The sequence below is a fragment of the Neomonachus schauinslandi genome, unplaced genomic scaffold (genome assembly GCF_002201575.2).
Source record: "Neomonachus schauinslandi unplaced genomic scaffold, ASM220157v2 HiC_scaffold_27, whole genome shotgun sequence".
NCBI classification, from domain to species: Eukaryota; Metazoa; Chordata; class Mammalia; order Carnivora; family Phocidae; genus Neomonachus; species Neomonachus schauinslandi.
This window is the reverse complement of record NW_025408729.1, coordinates 1-16,060: the sequence shown is the minus strand read 5'-3', so window position 1 is coordinate 16,060 and position 16,060 is coordinate 1. Positions and strand designations below refer to the sequence as shown.

The window sequence follows — 16,060 nt, the reverse complement described above, 5'->3', positions numbered from 1 at the left end:
ATGTACGTGTATGTGTACATGTAGGAGTGTATATACACGTATGTGACTGCACACGTGCACGTGAGTGTATGTGCATGTATGCAGAGCACCTGTATATGTATGCGGGCATAGATGTACGTTCCCACACGTGTGTGTGTGTACACGTGTGACAATGTGCACATGTGTGCATAGAGGGGTGTGTGTGTGTGAGAGAGAGAATATGCTCGCTCCCTACACGTGTTTGGGGGGCTGGCTTGGCGCGGAGGGAGCTTGCCTCTTCTGTGGGCAGAGATGCTGGGAAGTCCGACTCCAGCTCTGTGTAGGGCTGGCTTCTGAACCGTGGCGGTGTTGGTGATGGGCTGGATGGTCTGTGAAGCCGGAGAATCCTTCGTGCTGAGCTCAAGGAGAGGGGGCCCAGGACTTTGAGGAAGGTTCCAGAAGGGATTTGTTAAGTTGGATGGTAGCCAGGTCCCCTTGAGATCCCAGCACTGTGGTTCTGTGGCCAGTATTTCCCACAAGATTCCTGAGCGGGGCTATTTTAGGGCTCCAGGGAAATGCCGGTGCATCTTCCTTTTGGAGGTGGGTCTTTCTGCTGCTGGAGGGACATGGGCTTCCTGAAACTGGGCATCGGAAAAGTCGGAGACCCACCTTCCATCTTCCCTGTGCGTCTTCCCTGTGGACAGGACCTAGTTTATGTGGGTTTTTGGTTGGCGGTGCTGATGTGCACTGCAGCCCCTACTGGTTTCACCCGGGGCCTGTCACCAGAACCACTCTGTTCCACGACTCCTTCCTGAGCGTGGAGTGAGTGGGTGTGCGTGGGAACGGTTTCTGAAGAGGAGGGGCTCGTGTGTGAACAGCGCTGACTTTGAAGCATGTGTCTGTTTGTCGGTCTCTTCCCACTGCCCCCTTCCACGCGGCCTCCCCCAGGGGAGGGTGGCTCCGGGTCCCTGCTGGCTGGTGGCTGAGCGCAGGTGCCCTCCCCGCACAGGACCTGTGCGAACGGCACGAAAAGGGCGTGTTGCACAAGCACCAGCGTGCCCTGCACAAGTACAGCGTGACGAAGAGGCAGATGCTGAGTGCCGCCGTGCAGAGCCGCGAGCCCGACTCGGCGCAGCCGCTGGAGTCCCGCATCGTCGAGGTGCTTCTGGCGGGGGGCGGGGCGGGGCGGCCCGTGGCTGCCCCCCGGCTGGGCTGCCCGTGAGCAGGCCTGGCCTGGCTGGGCCCCGGACCTGTACTTCGGGGCCTGGCCCATGAGCTTCCGGAAGGTCGCTGCCTGGGGCCGGTGTGGTCGGCGGGGGGATGGGCAGGCGGCCCTGCAGTGCCTAGAGCAGAGCCTTTGGGGTGCCCGGTTGGGGTGAGTGGCTTGGAATTTTCCTCAGCGCTGGTGCAGGGAAGGCCTTGAGGCCCCGGGCTCGGGGAGATGCCGTGTATTGGTGTGGCGCTCCGCAGCGGCTGCTGGGCCAGGTACGAGGGGTGGCTCCTCTCTCCGCAGCAGGAGAACGCCATCCAGACCTTGGAGCTTCGGAGCTTCTTCTCCTTGTACTGCCTGCACCAGGAGATGCAGCTGGTCCACATCTACCTGCCCCTCACCTCCCACATTCTCGGGGCCTTTGTCAACTCGCAGATCCAAGGCCACAAGGAGGTGGGTCGGCCAGCCCCTTGCTGTGTGGGAGCCTGGCACTCCTGCAGCCGGCCTTCCGGCATTGCCGGGAGCACGGGGCCTGTAAACAGGCCAGGTTCATGTCTGCTGTCGCACATGCAGGCCGAACAGCAGTGGCAAAACTGTCCTCGCAATTCTTGGAGGGTGGGGGGCAGCGTGAGACCATGCTGGAAGTGTTCCTCCTCTCCTGGAGGAATTCTGGAGTCGGGTAAAGCACAGCATCCCCTGGAATGGAGAGAAGAGAGGGTGGGGCGTCAGTGAGAGAAGGTGGGGGTTGGCGCAGACCCCGGGTCCGTGTCCTCCGGCCGGCGGCTCCCGCACTGCTGGGAACAAGCCCTCTGCTTGGCCGGAGATGTGGCAAGCTCCGTGGACACCTGCTGGCCCCGAGGACCCAGAGCCGCGTGGTGCTAGCTTGTCTTGGACTCCTTGCGCCTCCGCAAACGGGGACAGGCGTGTCCCTCTCCAGACAGCTTAGAAGGGGGCGTGTATCTAGGCTTGAAGAAACTCGTATATGGTCCCCGTGTGGTTCTGCCTTTGCTGGCCGCTGCTGACATGGTGTGTGCTGGGTTGGGTCAAGGCCTGGTGGCAGCCCCAGCAGCACAGTCACCTGCTGGGGGGGGGGCGCGTCTGCCCGTGGCCACCTGCAGCTCTCTGGTACGGTAGCGTGCTCAGGCCAGAGTCCCTAAAGTCTGGGCTGCAGTCCCGGCTCTGCGCCTGTTAGAACTCTCCAGCCTTGGCGTGTTTAATCCCTGTGGCAAGTTTCCGTTTCTGAAAGACGGTGTGTGCTGCGCGCCTCCTCGGCCTCCATGATCGGCGTGGGACCTGGAGGGTGATGGGCTACAAGCGCCTGGGACTTCAGCGTCCCCATCCCTGGGGAGTGTCCCGACGGGTCAGCCAGAGAGGAACGGGCCTCTCCCGCTCCGGTGGAGGCCCGCGCAGGGCCCCGTGCGGGTGGGCTCGGGTCTGGGGAGGCTGATCTCCGAGCTACCCTCCTCTCCCGCACGTCTTACCCCCACTTTCTCTCTGGCGCGGCTTGTCTTGTATGACCCGCCACACCGGGAGGCCGGTCCTGGCGGAGCCCACCTGCCGGCCACCGGGCGCACGTGCGGCGCACACCGTTCCTCCTCTTTCGGCGTTCTCTGTGGGGGAAGGGGCTGAGATGCGGCGAGGGGAAGGGCCAGCTGCCCCCTGGTCCGGTCTGGTGGCACGGGGCTCCTCGGGGGTTTCTCACCCTGTTGTGCTCCCTCTTCTCCAGATGAGCAAGGTGTGGAACGACCTGAAGCCCAAGCTCAGCTGCCTCTTCGCGGGACCCAACAGTTCCCTGCCCCCGCCGAGATCCCCGCAGGACGGCATGTCTCCTCAGTAGTGCCAGTGGCCTGGGGCGGGAGCCCCGGCGGCCTCACTAAAATCTCTTTCCAAACGGTGTGTCCCTGTTTAATTCCCTTCAGACAGCGGCTGCCTTCCCCCCACCACAGGGTCCCCGGTGTTGGGCTGATGCCTGGGCTGGGTGGGGGGGGCCAGGGTGTGGGTGCTGCCCTCCTGGGGAGCAGGGCCGAGGACATGATCTGAGCGTCCATGGAAGCCAGAGGCCACGGGGATCTGCTCAGCTGCCCCTGCCCCCCTGCCCCCCGCACTGTGCCTGGGAGTCTGGTGGGGAGAAGTTGAGGGCCCCTGGAATGGTTTTCTCTGATTCCCAGAGGTCACGGTGGCAGGATGGTTTCCACATAGCAGGTGCCGGGGGGGGGGGGGCGGCATGTGCAGGGGGCCCCCCAGGGGCTTAGAGCAGTCAGGAGTGTCTGGATGAGCTGAGCCCACAGAGGGCAGGACTGTCCCTGTGTCGGATGAGAGGTGGCTGTACCTGGCACATCCCTGGAGGCCAGCCGGCTGTCCTGGGCCTGTGTAGGGCAGCAGTGTGAGTGTGCGTGGGGCGGGGACTCGGCACTGGGTGCACAGACGGTGTTGATTTCCAGGGGACAAGCCCCAGGGAGTGCCATGGGGGCCCTGGCCTGGTCTCTAGGGTCAAGTGTCCTGTGTCCCTCCTTGTGTGCACGCTCACTCTCTGACCCGTGTGCGCCTGGTGGTCTGCGATGGCGGAGACAAGGTGAAGTGGTGCTGTTTGTCCAAGTGCAGCTACGGTTCCGTCCTCTCAGCTGCCCGGACGCCCGTTTCTCTGCAGACTGTACCTGGAGGCTGGAAGGGCAGAGGAGGCTGGGTGGGGGGCGGTGTCCCAGCTGGACTCTGCAGGAAGGGTCCGTGTTGCCGTGGCTGAGCCGCTGTAAACTGGCCTCACTTACTTCAGGCACTCAGACCCCTCCTTCTAGCCTCCCTCTGGCACCCGCAGGCCCAGAGGGCTCTGTGCCCGGAGCTCTGGGGCTCCTGTGTGCTTAGGGCCCAGGTGCTTCCTGCTCTGAATCCCTTCTGTGTAAACACAGGCAGGGTGCTTTCTCCTAGGCCTGCAGCCCTTTGAGCTCACTGCTCCCTGGCCCCGAGCGGTGCTGGAGGAGGTTCTGACCGCACTACAGGATTCCTGAGATTCATGCCTTCCGGGGGGGAGCGCAGACTCCTGGGGGTGCACCCGTGTCTGATGTCCACCTGTGTGTCCGCACACAGCATGGGGACCGAGGGTAACTTCTCTCCCCACAGACAGGTGTGCTTCCCCGAGGAGACCATGCACACCGCAGTCTGGGGGCAAGTGTCCTTTTGGTTCGGCCAGACGACCGGGTCAGGCCGGGACTCGGACCCACCCCACGTGTGGGTTCTGCCTGTGCCGGCGGAACAGCCATGGGGGTGTGTGTGTGAGGGGAGACCTGCGGCGCCCCAGCCCGCGTGAGGCCCCGACCGAGGCTCGTGCCTTCCTGGGCTGACGAGAAGGGGCAGCGCATCTGCAGAGCCCAGCACGTTGGGGGTCGTTTTGGTCAGTGGCCTGTTCCTGGGTGGTGCTTGTGTTCTCACCCCCTGCCATAGAAACGGGTTCTCGGGCGCTGGGAGCGGGTCTGCGCCACCCCGCGGGGCTGCTCCCGCGGCCCTGTTTGCACTTGAGCCACAAAGCGTGACCTCTGAGCCTCCTGTTCATCCCTGTCCGATGCTGCTCACCCACCCGTGGCCTGCACGTGGCTGGTGAGGGACAGGTGACCCCAGGACAGTGGAGAGCAGGCCCCGCCTTGCATGCACTGGGGCTGGGGGCGCATGCACTGGGCAGCTGCTCGAAGGTGGGAGGGCCGGCGCGGGGAGGGCCTCCTCACCCAGGTCACCAAGGAGACTTCCAGCACCAGAGACTTGCCCTGTGCTTTTTGGAGAGGATTTGCTGGTGACTCCGTGTTCCCTTGGCCTGTTCCTGAGGCGGAAATGAGGACGGGCTCTTGCCTGGAGGGGCGTTTCTGGTCCATCCCCTCCCTCCCCCCAGGCCCTGCAGGGAGGTCAGCAGATGCAGAGACTTGCTGGGGGTGGGGGGGGGTCATGTCCTCCCTGTGCCCTCAGCTGGGGACAGCAGAGGCCCCTTTTTTCTGCACAGAGCCTCCCTGTGCCTGAGCTGCAGGGCCTTCCTTGTCTTCCACGGCCTGCATGGTCCAAATGCCACGGGGACAGAGCCCTGCTCCCGGACTCGGGCAAGGCTGGAGTGGAACCCCACCTAGGACCATCCACCCTGGACCCTGCTCGTTTGCTCGCTGTTGCCGGCATATGCAGAGCCGGAGCAGAAGACGCAGTTCTGATGTGCGCACGGGACCCTGGCTGGTTCTGTCTGCCCTCGAGGCCCCTCCTCCCTTGGTGACAGTTTGATGTACGGAGCACTTTATAAAAAAGGCTGTCCCTACAGTTACTACTACGCCAGTAAACTGGAATTGTTCACAGATGGCATACATTCCAAAGTTATCAATAAACACGAACAACCATTAAATCTGTTTATGAAAGTTGGGTAAGTTGTGTGTTGTCTGCCTCCCCCCTTCCTGGTGGTCAGAGATGTGGACGAGAACACCCTGTCCCTTGGGGTCCCGTAGGGAACAGCCTCCGGTGCCTTAGACCAGGGTTTTAGCCCTGGGCCATGACTGTTCCTCAGTTTCCCCTTGATGGAGGGGTGGGGAACAAGGAGGGTACGGCTGCTCGCCCACGCTGGTCCCAACAAGAGCCCATGGCACCGCACAGGGCAGCACCCGGCCCTCCAGCTGTCCCCTTGGCGCTGCTCTGTCCCAGGGAGCGGTCACGGCCCAACCAGGGCCCTGCGAGGAATGTGGAAAAGGTAAAAGGTCTTTATTTTCACCTCCGCCCACCCCACCCCCCCCCACCCCACCCCCAAGACCCCAGCTCTGCCTCGGGGCTCAGTGAACGGATGAAGTGGGTCCCATGGCCCGTAGGAGCCAGCGCACTTCTGCCTCGTCCACCTCATCCACCTCGCGTAGCGTGTAGTCCAGGATGGTGTTGGGGTCCTGGAACTTGAAGTACCCGTGGAATTTCTTCTTCTGGAGCAGGAGGGGAAACCAGTAGCTGTCATCGGGCCACATGTCCGAGAAGGGGATCTGGTCCAGCTGGAACCACCGAGGGCGCATTTCTGGAGCAGGTGGAAAGAGCACGGACGTTCCACCCAGGCTTAAACTGCCCGTCAGTGAGCAATGACCAGGCAGGTCTGTGTGAGGAACCGGGCGTACTCGGGCTCAGTCCTCCTGGCTGTGTCACTTTGCAGAAGAGGAACGAGGCTCAGAGCTAGGTGCCGGCGTGGCGCCTGCCTCCGGGGACCCGGACCTGGTTTCCCCTCGCCCGCTGGGGTGGGGAGGGACGGACTCCAAGACTCACCATCGCTCTCCACGGGCGTCCCCTGGACACTGTCTGTGCAGAAGATGTGCACGTCCATCAGCTCAGGCTCGCCCACGAACTCAAACACGATGTGGCCCACCTTGTGAAGTGCGTCCACAGTCAGACCGCTCTCCTCCTGCAGCTCCCTGTGGGTGGGCGGGGCAGGTGACCCTACAGCAAGGTGCTGGGGAACACAGGAGCGCTTCCCCACCTGGCGACCCGGCGGGACTTTGCAGTCACCTGGGGACCTTTCAAATACTGATTCTGTTCAGAGGTTCTGGTTCAGGGCGCACAGGCCGACCCAGCTCAACAGCCCGTGAGCCACGGGGCAGCCCAGGCCTGGCCGAGTTCAGCGGCTGGGGGCGGGGGGTCACAGGGGTGGGCGGCGGAGCTGGGGACCTCCCACCCTGTCCAGTTCCTGCTCTTCCCACAGGACGGCAACAGCCACACGGATGCTACTCTCCAGGCTGCAGGCTCCGGGGACCTGGGTCCCAAATCCCCTCTCCTCACACCTGTGCTGAGAACCATGGCCTCCCAAGGAGATGCCCCAACCCTCCAGCCAGCTCCCCTGTGGCTGATCACGGGACAGGGGCTTCAGGCCTCCTCCCAGGGACCCCTTTCCCACCCGAGCACAAGTATGATGCGCGAGAGCAGAACCAGGCCGCCCCCCCGAAACGCTCTGATGCTGGCGTCAGTTTTGAAGTAGCCCCCAAATCACATGTCTGCGGTAGATAATGTGGCCAGCACCCCTGGACGCCTCCCCGGAAGGAGCCCTCGTAACCATTTCTGTGTGATCTTTGGGCCGCCTCCTCCGTGCATCCTTTCACAAGCCCGCGCGTCTCACTCTGGAGCAGAATAACCCCCCACCCCTCACGGAGCTCGGCCAGTTTCCCAACTGGCGTGGGTCACCGATGGTAACAGCGGCCAGCTTGCAGTGGCGAGGCGCCCGTGAGGAGCAGCTTCGCGCGCACCCCTGGACCGCTCTCGTCTGCCCGGCCAGCCGGCTCCTTCCCTCGTCCTTCATGCGGCCAATGCTCTCTGGAGGCTCTGTGCTCGGAACTCGGGGGGCTCCCCGGGCCCTGGCAGCCGCGGAGCTCCGTCTGTTCCTTCCTGAGTCTCGCTGCCCTATGTGTATTTTTGTTTCTCTAAGTGCTCTAATTACGCCTGACCATTTATAGTTGTATGTAAAGAATGGCTTTTTTTTTTTTAGCTTTGATCTCCAAGTTCTGTTAGGAACACAATGCATAATTGCTTCCTGTGCCTGGAATGAGAAGCCAGGGAAACCACTTTGCTCATTAAACACACACACACACGTTGGGTCTTAGCAGTCTGATCCCAGCAGATGCCTTCCTCCACTCGGAACCCACCAGAGCTGCCAGGAAGGCCCGCAGCGGAGTCACGTGAGTTGGCTGCCGTGGCAGACCAGGCCCGAGTGGTTCTGAAAGCCGGAATTTATTCACTGACGTGGTTCATTAAAATTAGACTTGACCTAAAAACATGGATGTGTGTGTTCACTTGGGGGTGCAGATGGCCCCCCAGTTAAATGTCCTGGCACCCCGTGGGGCCTCCCCCAGCACTCTGGCAGCAGGCTGGTGGGGCTCGCTTTGAAAAACTTCACCTAGTGATTTCATGTTTTGACTAGTTTCGGTTAATCTTCCCCAAATACACAGCAGTGCACGAAATATCAATAATCTCACTTCCCAGGCTGGGATAATTAGCGGGGATGACAGTTTCAGTTTTGCTAAAGTGTCGGATTGTGTGTGTGATGCTCAGCTCCCCAGATGGCAGAGAACGGGATGAATCATGAATTAAACAAAATGACAGCAGCCGAGTGTCTGGGTGGGTGGGTGGGGGGGCCCCTGCAGTCCTGGGGCTCTGTTCAGCCACTCAGCTCCTGAGGTTCTCTGAACACGGCACTCTCTGGCCTTGCTGGAGGCATCAGGCATGCTGGCCAGAGAGATGGGACCGTCCACCTGCCTACAGCCCAAACCTGACTCTGACGAGCCCCAGCTCCCCAAGTGCCTGTAACCTACCCTCCCCCAAACCCGCCCCCTCCGCCCCCCCCCCCCCCAGGCGCCTTTATCCCCCCCCCCCCCCCCCCCCCCAAGAACGCTGCATCCTTGCTGCTCAGATGCTGTTCCCCCAGAGACGACCGCTCGCGTGTACGTGGTCACCCAAGCCTGCAGGTGGAGAGGGTACGTTAACTCAGCTCTAGACCGGCGGCCTGCTCTGGGATCTGTAAGGGCACAGTGGGAGTGCGGTGGATAAAGTGTGTGCCAGGCTCCCTGCAGAGGCCACCCCGACTCACTTGCCTGCAAGAAGCCCAGGACTGCTCCGGAGTCAGTCATCCTTCTGGCCTGTGGGGCCTGAGACACATCTCAGCCTGTTACTAAAGTGGATTAGAATGTGCCATCTGGCCTCTCCCTCTCACCCCACAGGGGCAGGGGCACAATACTCCTTTGTCGGAGGTTGTCCTGACTTCTGGCTCCATCCTAGACACCGGGCTGGTACCCCAGTGGCCCTGGGGAGAGGAGATGGGGGTCCCGGAGAGTGCTCCTCGGAGCTGACCCCAAGACTAGGAGCCCATCTGATGGTGTGGGGCTCTGGGGCTGAACTTCTGCCCTCAACCTCAAGGTAAGGCCTGTCCCGCCCTTCATGAAGAATGTCTGCAGCACGATGGCCTGGCCCTCTGCTTCTGAGCGTGGAAATCGTTACTGCCCCGTGGCCACAGCAGGATGTCCTCCAGGGGGAGCAGCTGCCTGCAGGGGCACGACATGCCCGTGTGGACGCCCAAGGGGGCAGCTGGGAGGAAGCGCCCTCCACGGCCTCTCTCGCTGGATGAGGCCTCCGGAGTGTGAAAGATCATGAGCCTCTGAGGATAATGAACACCTTTAGAATACGGCCATGAGTCCGACAACAATAAAAGGTCGCTGATTTCACGAGGGCTCCGTGCTCTGCGGTGAGGTCAGGACAGCGGGATGAGTCGTGGGCCATGGGACGACCCCACCGGCAGCCTCTGCGGTCAAGCGAGCGTCTGGAGGGCAGACCCCAGGGCCCAGCACAGCATCTGGCCGGCTGTGCCGAGCTTCTTCAGTTACCCACCTGGTCGCGGGACGCCACTGGGGACGTGGGACAGGAAACAGACGTCAGGCTCTGTGTCACATCTGCCCTGTGATCATGCCAGACGGGGCTGCAGGACAGTGGAAGACGCGGTCTCTTCAATATGATGCTGTGTCAGCCAGACATCTGGACGGATGAATCTTGACCCTCTGCCTTACATCTTACCCCAGACTCCATTCCAGATGGAGTGGCACTCTAACACTCCTGAACATTTCAGAAGAAAACTTAGGGCAATGTCTCCTTAAGCTTGGGTAGGCAAAGATTTCTTTAAAAGGGTGTAGAAACGCTGCATGTAAAGAAAAAGCCGTATGTGGAATCCCATTAAGATGAAACTTCTGCTCATCGAAGTATCACTAAGAAAGAAGAGGCAGGCCACGGAGAGGATACTTGCAGGAGACTGGACGTGGCCGAGGGAAGACTGAGCTGGAGGGCATCTCGACAGAACAGCCCAACACAGAACAGCAAAGAGAACAAAGATCGGAAAAAACTGAACAAAATATCAAGGGTGTGGGACGGCCAGCAAACGTGTGAGCAACAGGAATGCCGGCAGAAGAGAGAGAGAGAAGACATGACTGAGAATGTTCCCGAATTAGTGTCAAGGACGCCAAACCACAGGTCCCAGAAGCTCAGCAGACACCAAGCACGACAGATGCCAGATGCGTTACCTTCCAAGTGTAATAAATCAAAGATAAAAGATCCAGGGGCCCCTGGGTGTCTCAGTGGGTCGAGTGTCCGACTCTTGATTTTGGCTCAGGTCATGATCTCAGGGTCGCAGATCGAGCCCCGTGTTGGGCTCCTTGCTCAGCGGGGAGTCTGCTTGAGATTCACTCTCTCCCTCTGGCCCTACTCACACGCTCTCTCTCCAATAAAATAAATAAAATCTTAAAAAAAAAAGATCCTGAAAGGAGCCCAAGGAAGAAAGCACCTGCCCCACAGAGAAACAGGGTAGGAGTGACATCGGACTCCTCAGACACTGGGTGGGCAGGAAGAGGGAGGCGAGACAGCTGGGGTTCAGGGAAAAACAAAACAGAACATACTCACCTAGAATTCTGTACTCCCCTCCCCTTCAAAAGGGAAGGAGAAATAAAGGCTTTCTCAAAGACAAATTGAGGGACTCTATTACCAGCACACCTGCCTCATAACAAACGTGAAAACAAGTTCTTTAGAGAAAAGGAAAGTGATAGATCTGACCTGGCATCTGCACAAAGAACGCAGGACCATGGAAGGAGTAAGTGAAGGCAAGATGAAACGGTTTTATTTTATTTTATTAAAAGATTTTATTTACTCATTTGAGAGAGAGAAAGAGAGCGAGCACAAGCGGGGGAAGGGGCAGAGGCAGAGGGAGAAGCAGGCTCCACTCCATGCTGAGCGCAGAGCCTGATGCGGGGCTCGATCCTGAGACCTGGAGATCATGACCTGAGCTGAAGGCTGACCAAGGCAGTCACTTAACCGACTGAGCCACCCAAGCGCCCCAAAATGAAACAGTTTTAATTCTTAACTGATGTAACAGGTAACAGTTTGTTCAAAGTAACAGCGATGATGTATCCGCTTACTTATACCCTGTGTGTGCACACTCCTACATAACCTGAACAGCAGCAAGGATACGGGGCTGGGGGCTGGAATTGGGATGTCTGCTGTTGCGAGGCAGGCAAGCCGCTCACGGGACGGGGCAGTGTTGTTTGAAAGCGCGCCTGGATTAGCTGCAAATGTGTATTGCAAATTCTGGGGCAAGTAGTCCAGCAGTTAAAAAGATAAGGATAGCTGGCATGCTAAAAAAGGAGAGAAAGGGACTCATAGAAAGTGCTCAGTTAAAACCACAAAACCGAGAAAAGGAGAGGATGACAATAAGAGGAACACCGAACAAGGGTGACAAATAGAATAGATATGAACCCAACTGCAGGAGTCTCCACCTGGAACATCAGTGGTCCACACGCTCCTTCGGAAGACAGATGGTCGGAGGGGATCAAAAAACTAGACCACCTGTCTACACGGAACCACGCTGGGTATAAAGATTACAAGCATGAAGTATAAAACGATGAAGATTAAAAAATACAGATGAACGTAAATGGAGAAAGACACATGCCAACACTAATCAAAGGAAAGCAGGAGTATCTGCCTGAACTTCAGGCATCAGGAGTAAAGAAGGGTATTGCTGTGCTGGTAAAGGGGCCACTTCTCCACGATACGATCCTCAACACGTATGTGCCTCAAAATAGAGTCAAACTGCAGGAGGCAAAAACTAACAACTGCAAGGAGAAACACATGAATCCACGTCCTAGCGGGAGACTTGAAGCAGAAAATCGGTAAGAACGTTAAAATGTATAAAGAAGTACAGATCCCGAAGAGTAAGACAGGCAACCCAATTTTTAAAAAATGGGTGAAAGACTTGGGCAGACACTTCACAAAGCCCAGACATCCGAGTGGCCTGCAGACACGGGGCCGGCATGCCAGATCAACGGCCCCTGGGGCAAACACAGCCTCCCGAGGCATCGGTCCCTCCAGAGCGGCTGAAATCAGCGATCAGAAAGTGCGTGTTGCTGAGGCTTGGAGGGAGCTCCCATGCCTCCTGTGGGTGCGTACGTGAGCTCGACCACGGGGCTCTGTACACCCCTGCCCCGGGGAATGGCCGCCAGGAGAGCAGACACGGCACCAGGGACCTGGGACCATTGATGACAGGGCCACTCACAGCTGCAAACCGGGACAGGCAGGGGCCGTGGCAGCAGTGGGAGGCCGACCGAGAAGGATCTGAGTTCTGTCCTGGGGACAGAGAGCACGTGCTTCCTCATCTCGACGACTCGCGTTTCTTGCCCAATCCCAAGCCTGCTCTGCGGGAAGGCCACCATCGCACTCGGTACGGAGGGTCTTACGTGTGTGTCTCCTTCAGGAAATGCGGAACAGAGAGAGGGCAGGGGGGACGGGCCCTAGGAAATCAGAGGCCTGCCAGTTTGCTTGTCGCCAGGACGGCAGAGGACAGAGGTGAAGCTGACTGTACCCCACAAGGCCCACACCACACACCTCTGCACGGCCCTGCCCCTCAGCCTCTGGGATTCTGTGGATGCTGCGTTCCACCTCCCACCTGCTTGGACCAAATGTCACGTCCTTTGGGAGTTTTTCTTTTGCCCAATTATCTGCCCTGGCTCTTCATTCTGGACGCCCCAGAGCACTGGCTGTCCCCTAGACCCGCTCTCTGCACCTGTCCCTGTGAACCTGGTAGCCAGACTAGATGGGAGCTCTGCAGGGCTGGGGCCGGGACCTGTTCCCGTGTCCTGACACTGAGCAGGACCCCAGGGATCAGGACCCAGTGAACGGGCTCAGGAGGACAAAGACATTCGGGTGGTTGGCAGAGCAGACCACCGGCACCCACTGCTTGTCCATATTCCACGCCCACCCCCGGGGCGGCTCACAGGGCCAGATGCCAGAGTCTCGGCAGACTGAGCTCTGCCCCAGCTGTACCCTCCCCAAGCAGGACCGGTCACACGGCCTTGCACTTGCCAAAACCAATGACCCCACATGGCGGCGTCGCCGCAGCCCTGGTCCCGGGCCCATGAAGGGGAGGGGCACGCCACAGAGGGCACGGCTTTTCAGACAGGGCTGCGGCCCAGCCGTGCGCCATGAAGCCAGCTTAGTGACCCACGATTAAAGGACAACGGGGTGGGAAATGTGCTTGTGGCCTGCCATCCGTGACAGCACCGCGGCCTCAGAGACTAGACATTTCCTACGTGGTGGTCGTGTTTAAAAAACCCTGAACTCGAGAACCACCGGCCTGTAGTGCCTGCAGCCTTCTTCCCTTCCAGAAGCCTCACTGCTATGCGTGTGGGGCTCTGTTCTCTGCCCCAGGGAAAGCGGACTTAATCAAGGTTGCCAACGTTCTTCAGAACAACATCAACAGTGGTGAAGGTTTGTGTAGTGCTTTGTGCGTTTACACACAGTCTCGTTGTACCCGCACATGCCTATGAGGAGAAAGAAGGGCAAAGGGCTTGAAATCGGAGCTGTGTGATCGCAGACAAGCCGCTCGACCTCTCTGGGCTTCGCTTCCTGCCCTGGGGAAGTGTTGAGGATTAACGGAGCGTGTGTGTGCTCCAAAAGGCTGAGACAGAAACGCTCGTCGTCGGCTCCCCCGAACAGACGGAGACGTCCAGTGACGGACCACCCCTTGGCTAGAAGAAGGCGCAAGCACAGCCTTGAGCCGCTCCTGAGTCCCCAGCGACAGCTGGCGCGGACCCCACTCACCGCCCTGCCACGCCCTTCGCCAGAGGCAGGAGCGGTTACTGTTATTCCCATTCTGCAGATGAAGGAACTGAGGCCCAAGGGCTCCATAAGGAGCTCCAGTCTATCCCCTCGGGAGCTGGATGTGTGGGCAGGCCCACCCCAACCTCACCTCTTGGCCCCGTCCTCGATGGTCTCTCCGTCTTGAACTTTGCCCCCGAAGCCATTCCAGCGGCCGGCCCCAAAGCCTCGCTTCTTCATGCCCAGGAGCACCCGCTGAGGCTGCAGCACTAGCACCAGGGTGTAGAGCCTGGAGGCGCCCATGGTCCTCCGGGGACCCCTGAGGAAGGCAAGAGGGCGGGCTCAGCCCAACCTGGGTGCAGACGGGGGGCGGTGGAGGCCAGGGGCCAGGTGGGATGGGAACATGCCGTGGAAGGCAGGGAGGGGAAGGCTGGTATGTCATCTCCCAGCCCTGCCACACGTGGCTGGCCTCAGGGACAAGGGAGCTTCTGGGCTAGAGAGGGGCTTGGCTCTGCGAATCCAGTGGCAGCAGTGCCCAGGCTGTTGGCAGGGGCATGGCCATGTCAGTGCTTGCCCCGCCTCAGCACAGAGGCAAGAGGGCAGTCCAGCCGTGGGCACAGCAGAACCAGGCGGGTTAGCCCCTGGTCGTCGGGTCAGGCTTTAGGCCGTGCCTCTTCACCAGTGGGGTCTTCTTCTGGCCTTCTTCAGCAGTGGCAGACTACGGAGTCCCAAGCAGTGCGTAGCTCCTGACAGCGGAGAGCCCGCTCAGCAGGGCTGGCTGGTCCTCCCTCCTGCGACAGCTCATCTGCTCACAGCTGTTGCTGCCCTGGGGGCCACAAGGGCCCCCCTCCTGCTCGAATGGGCGAGCACCAGCCAGAGGAAGACTCCCAGGCTGAAGTCTGGGTGCTTGCTGGAGACATGGGGGAGGGCCAGGAGCAGGGCCCCTGTCCACCCAGCCCTAGCACGGCCTGGGGCCCACTGAACACAAGTCTCCCACGCTGGGGACCACGCTGGATGAGAAGCAGGCACAGGGATCCTTCTGGGAAGTTCCGGTGCCTGAGATAAGGCACCTTCGGGTGGGCCCTGGTGTTGGGGGTGGGTCTCCGTGCCTGAGGCTGGATGCCTGTGTACTTGGTCCTGAGGCTACGGGGTCACGCCCAGAGCCCTGGCTTCCCAGTGAACTGTGCTGGTGACGGGGAGGATACCGGGGGTGTCGGCTATCAATTAGGAAGCACTCACTGTATGCTTCTCAAAAAGTATTCTGTTTAACAGACCCAACAACTCCGAGAGCTAAGACTCTCGTTCCCCGTTTTCAGAGGAAGAAGCGGACACTGAGAGGCGGAGTTGGACCCAAGGTCAAAGGGCAGACTCAGTGCCCCAACCTGGGTCTAGTGGCTGTTGAGGTTCAGCGGGGGCACAGACGCTGGAGCAAGCGGCCTGGGTCCTCAGAGAGCCCACCTCGTGTCAGGGCTGGGGGGCTTCCTCCCACTGGGCAGCCCTGTTAGCCGTGGGGCCCAGTCCAGTCACCTGCAGACTGAGGCCCCTTATCAGGGCTTTAAGAGACAATATCCGCCCTTTGCAGAGCACCAGGCCGGTCTTACACAGCGCGGGGGGGCTCGGGACCTCAGGTCCCCAGGCCGTGAGACCCCGGCAGTCCGGGATCCATCTCCTCCGGCCTCTGCTCACCTGGCACCCGCCTGCCCCTCTCCCCTCCGCTTCCCCTCCTCAGAGGCCCCCGAGCCCTGCACTCCTCTACCCGGTGCCTCGCCCCCCCCCCCCGGCCCCCCTCCCTCCTCCCCCCCTCCCCCCCCCCAGGTCCGCCGAGCCCCCCTCCTCCCTCCCCGGTCCCCCATCCCCGGGCCCCGCCCCTTCCCCTCTTCCCTGCTCACCTGACCCGGGCTCCGCTCCCCGGCTCCCCTGTGCCGGGTCCCCAAGCCCGCGTTCCGCGCGCGCTTTCTGAACCCGGGCACCGCTTCCGGGGGCGTGGTCTCAGGCCGGAAGCGAGGCCGGCACTTCCGGCGCGGGCGGCCGGAGCGGATCTGCACCCATGGCTCGGTGAGTGGGGTTGTGAGCAGGGAGGTGGTCGCGGTGGTGCGCGCAGTCGGCCTTTACGGAGCGCCTGCTGCAAGCGTGCGGGAGGAGGAGGGGCTAGGGGTGCGTCCCAGGTTCCCTCGGCGGAAAAAGGGGCGCGGACGCGGGCGTCCCGGGCGAAGTGCCTAGGAGAGGACTTCCAACACGGAGCCAGGTGGAGGGCGGGGAAGAGTGGGGACAGGTGAGGGGCGCTGCAGG

At 60.5% G+C, this 16,060-nt stretch overlaps 2 protein-coding genes across 2 annotated transcripts; one reads left to right on the top strand and one right to left on the bottom strand.

Annotated features, from left to right (window-relative positions):
* Positions 1–584: 584 nt before the first annotated feature.
* Positions 585–3,058, top strand: LOC123323618 (sorting nexin-8-like). Its single transcript, XM_044912050.1, has 4 exons — positions 585–641; positions 968–1,117; positions 1,472–1,621; positions 2,895–3,058. The coding sequence occupies exons 1-4, from the start codon at positions 585–587 to the stop codon at positions 3,003–3,005; spliced, it is 468 nt and encodes a 155-aa protein (XP_044767985.1). The 3' UTR covers positions 3,006–3,058.
* A 2,861-nt stretch (positions 3,059–5,919) lies between these two features.
* LOC110571946 (7,8-dihydro-8-oxoguanine triphosphatase) lies at positions 5,920–15,770 on the bottom strand. Its single transcript, XM_044912051.1, has 4 exons — positions 15,661–15,770; positions 13,923–14,090; positions 6,425–6,570; positions 5,920–6,182 (listed from the first exon to the last, which is right to left on the bottom strand). Exons 2-4 carry the CDS (start codon positions 14,072–14,074, stop codon positions 5,953–5,955), a joined length of 528 nt encoding a protein of 175 aa, XP_044767986.1. The 5' UTR covers positions 14,075–14,090; positions 15,661–15,770; the 3' UTR covers positions 5,920–5,952.
* Between the last annotated feature and the right edge of the window lie 290 nt (positions 15,771–16,060).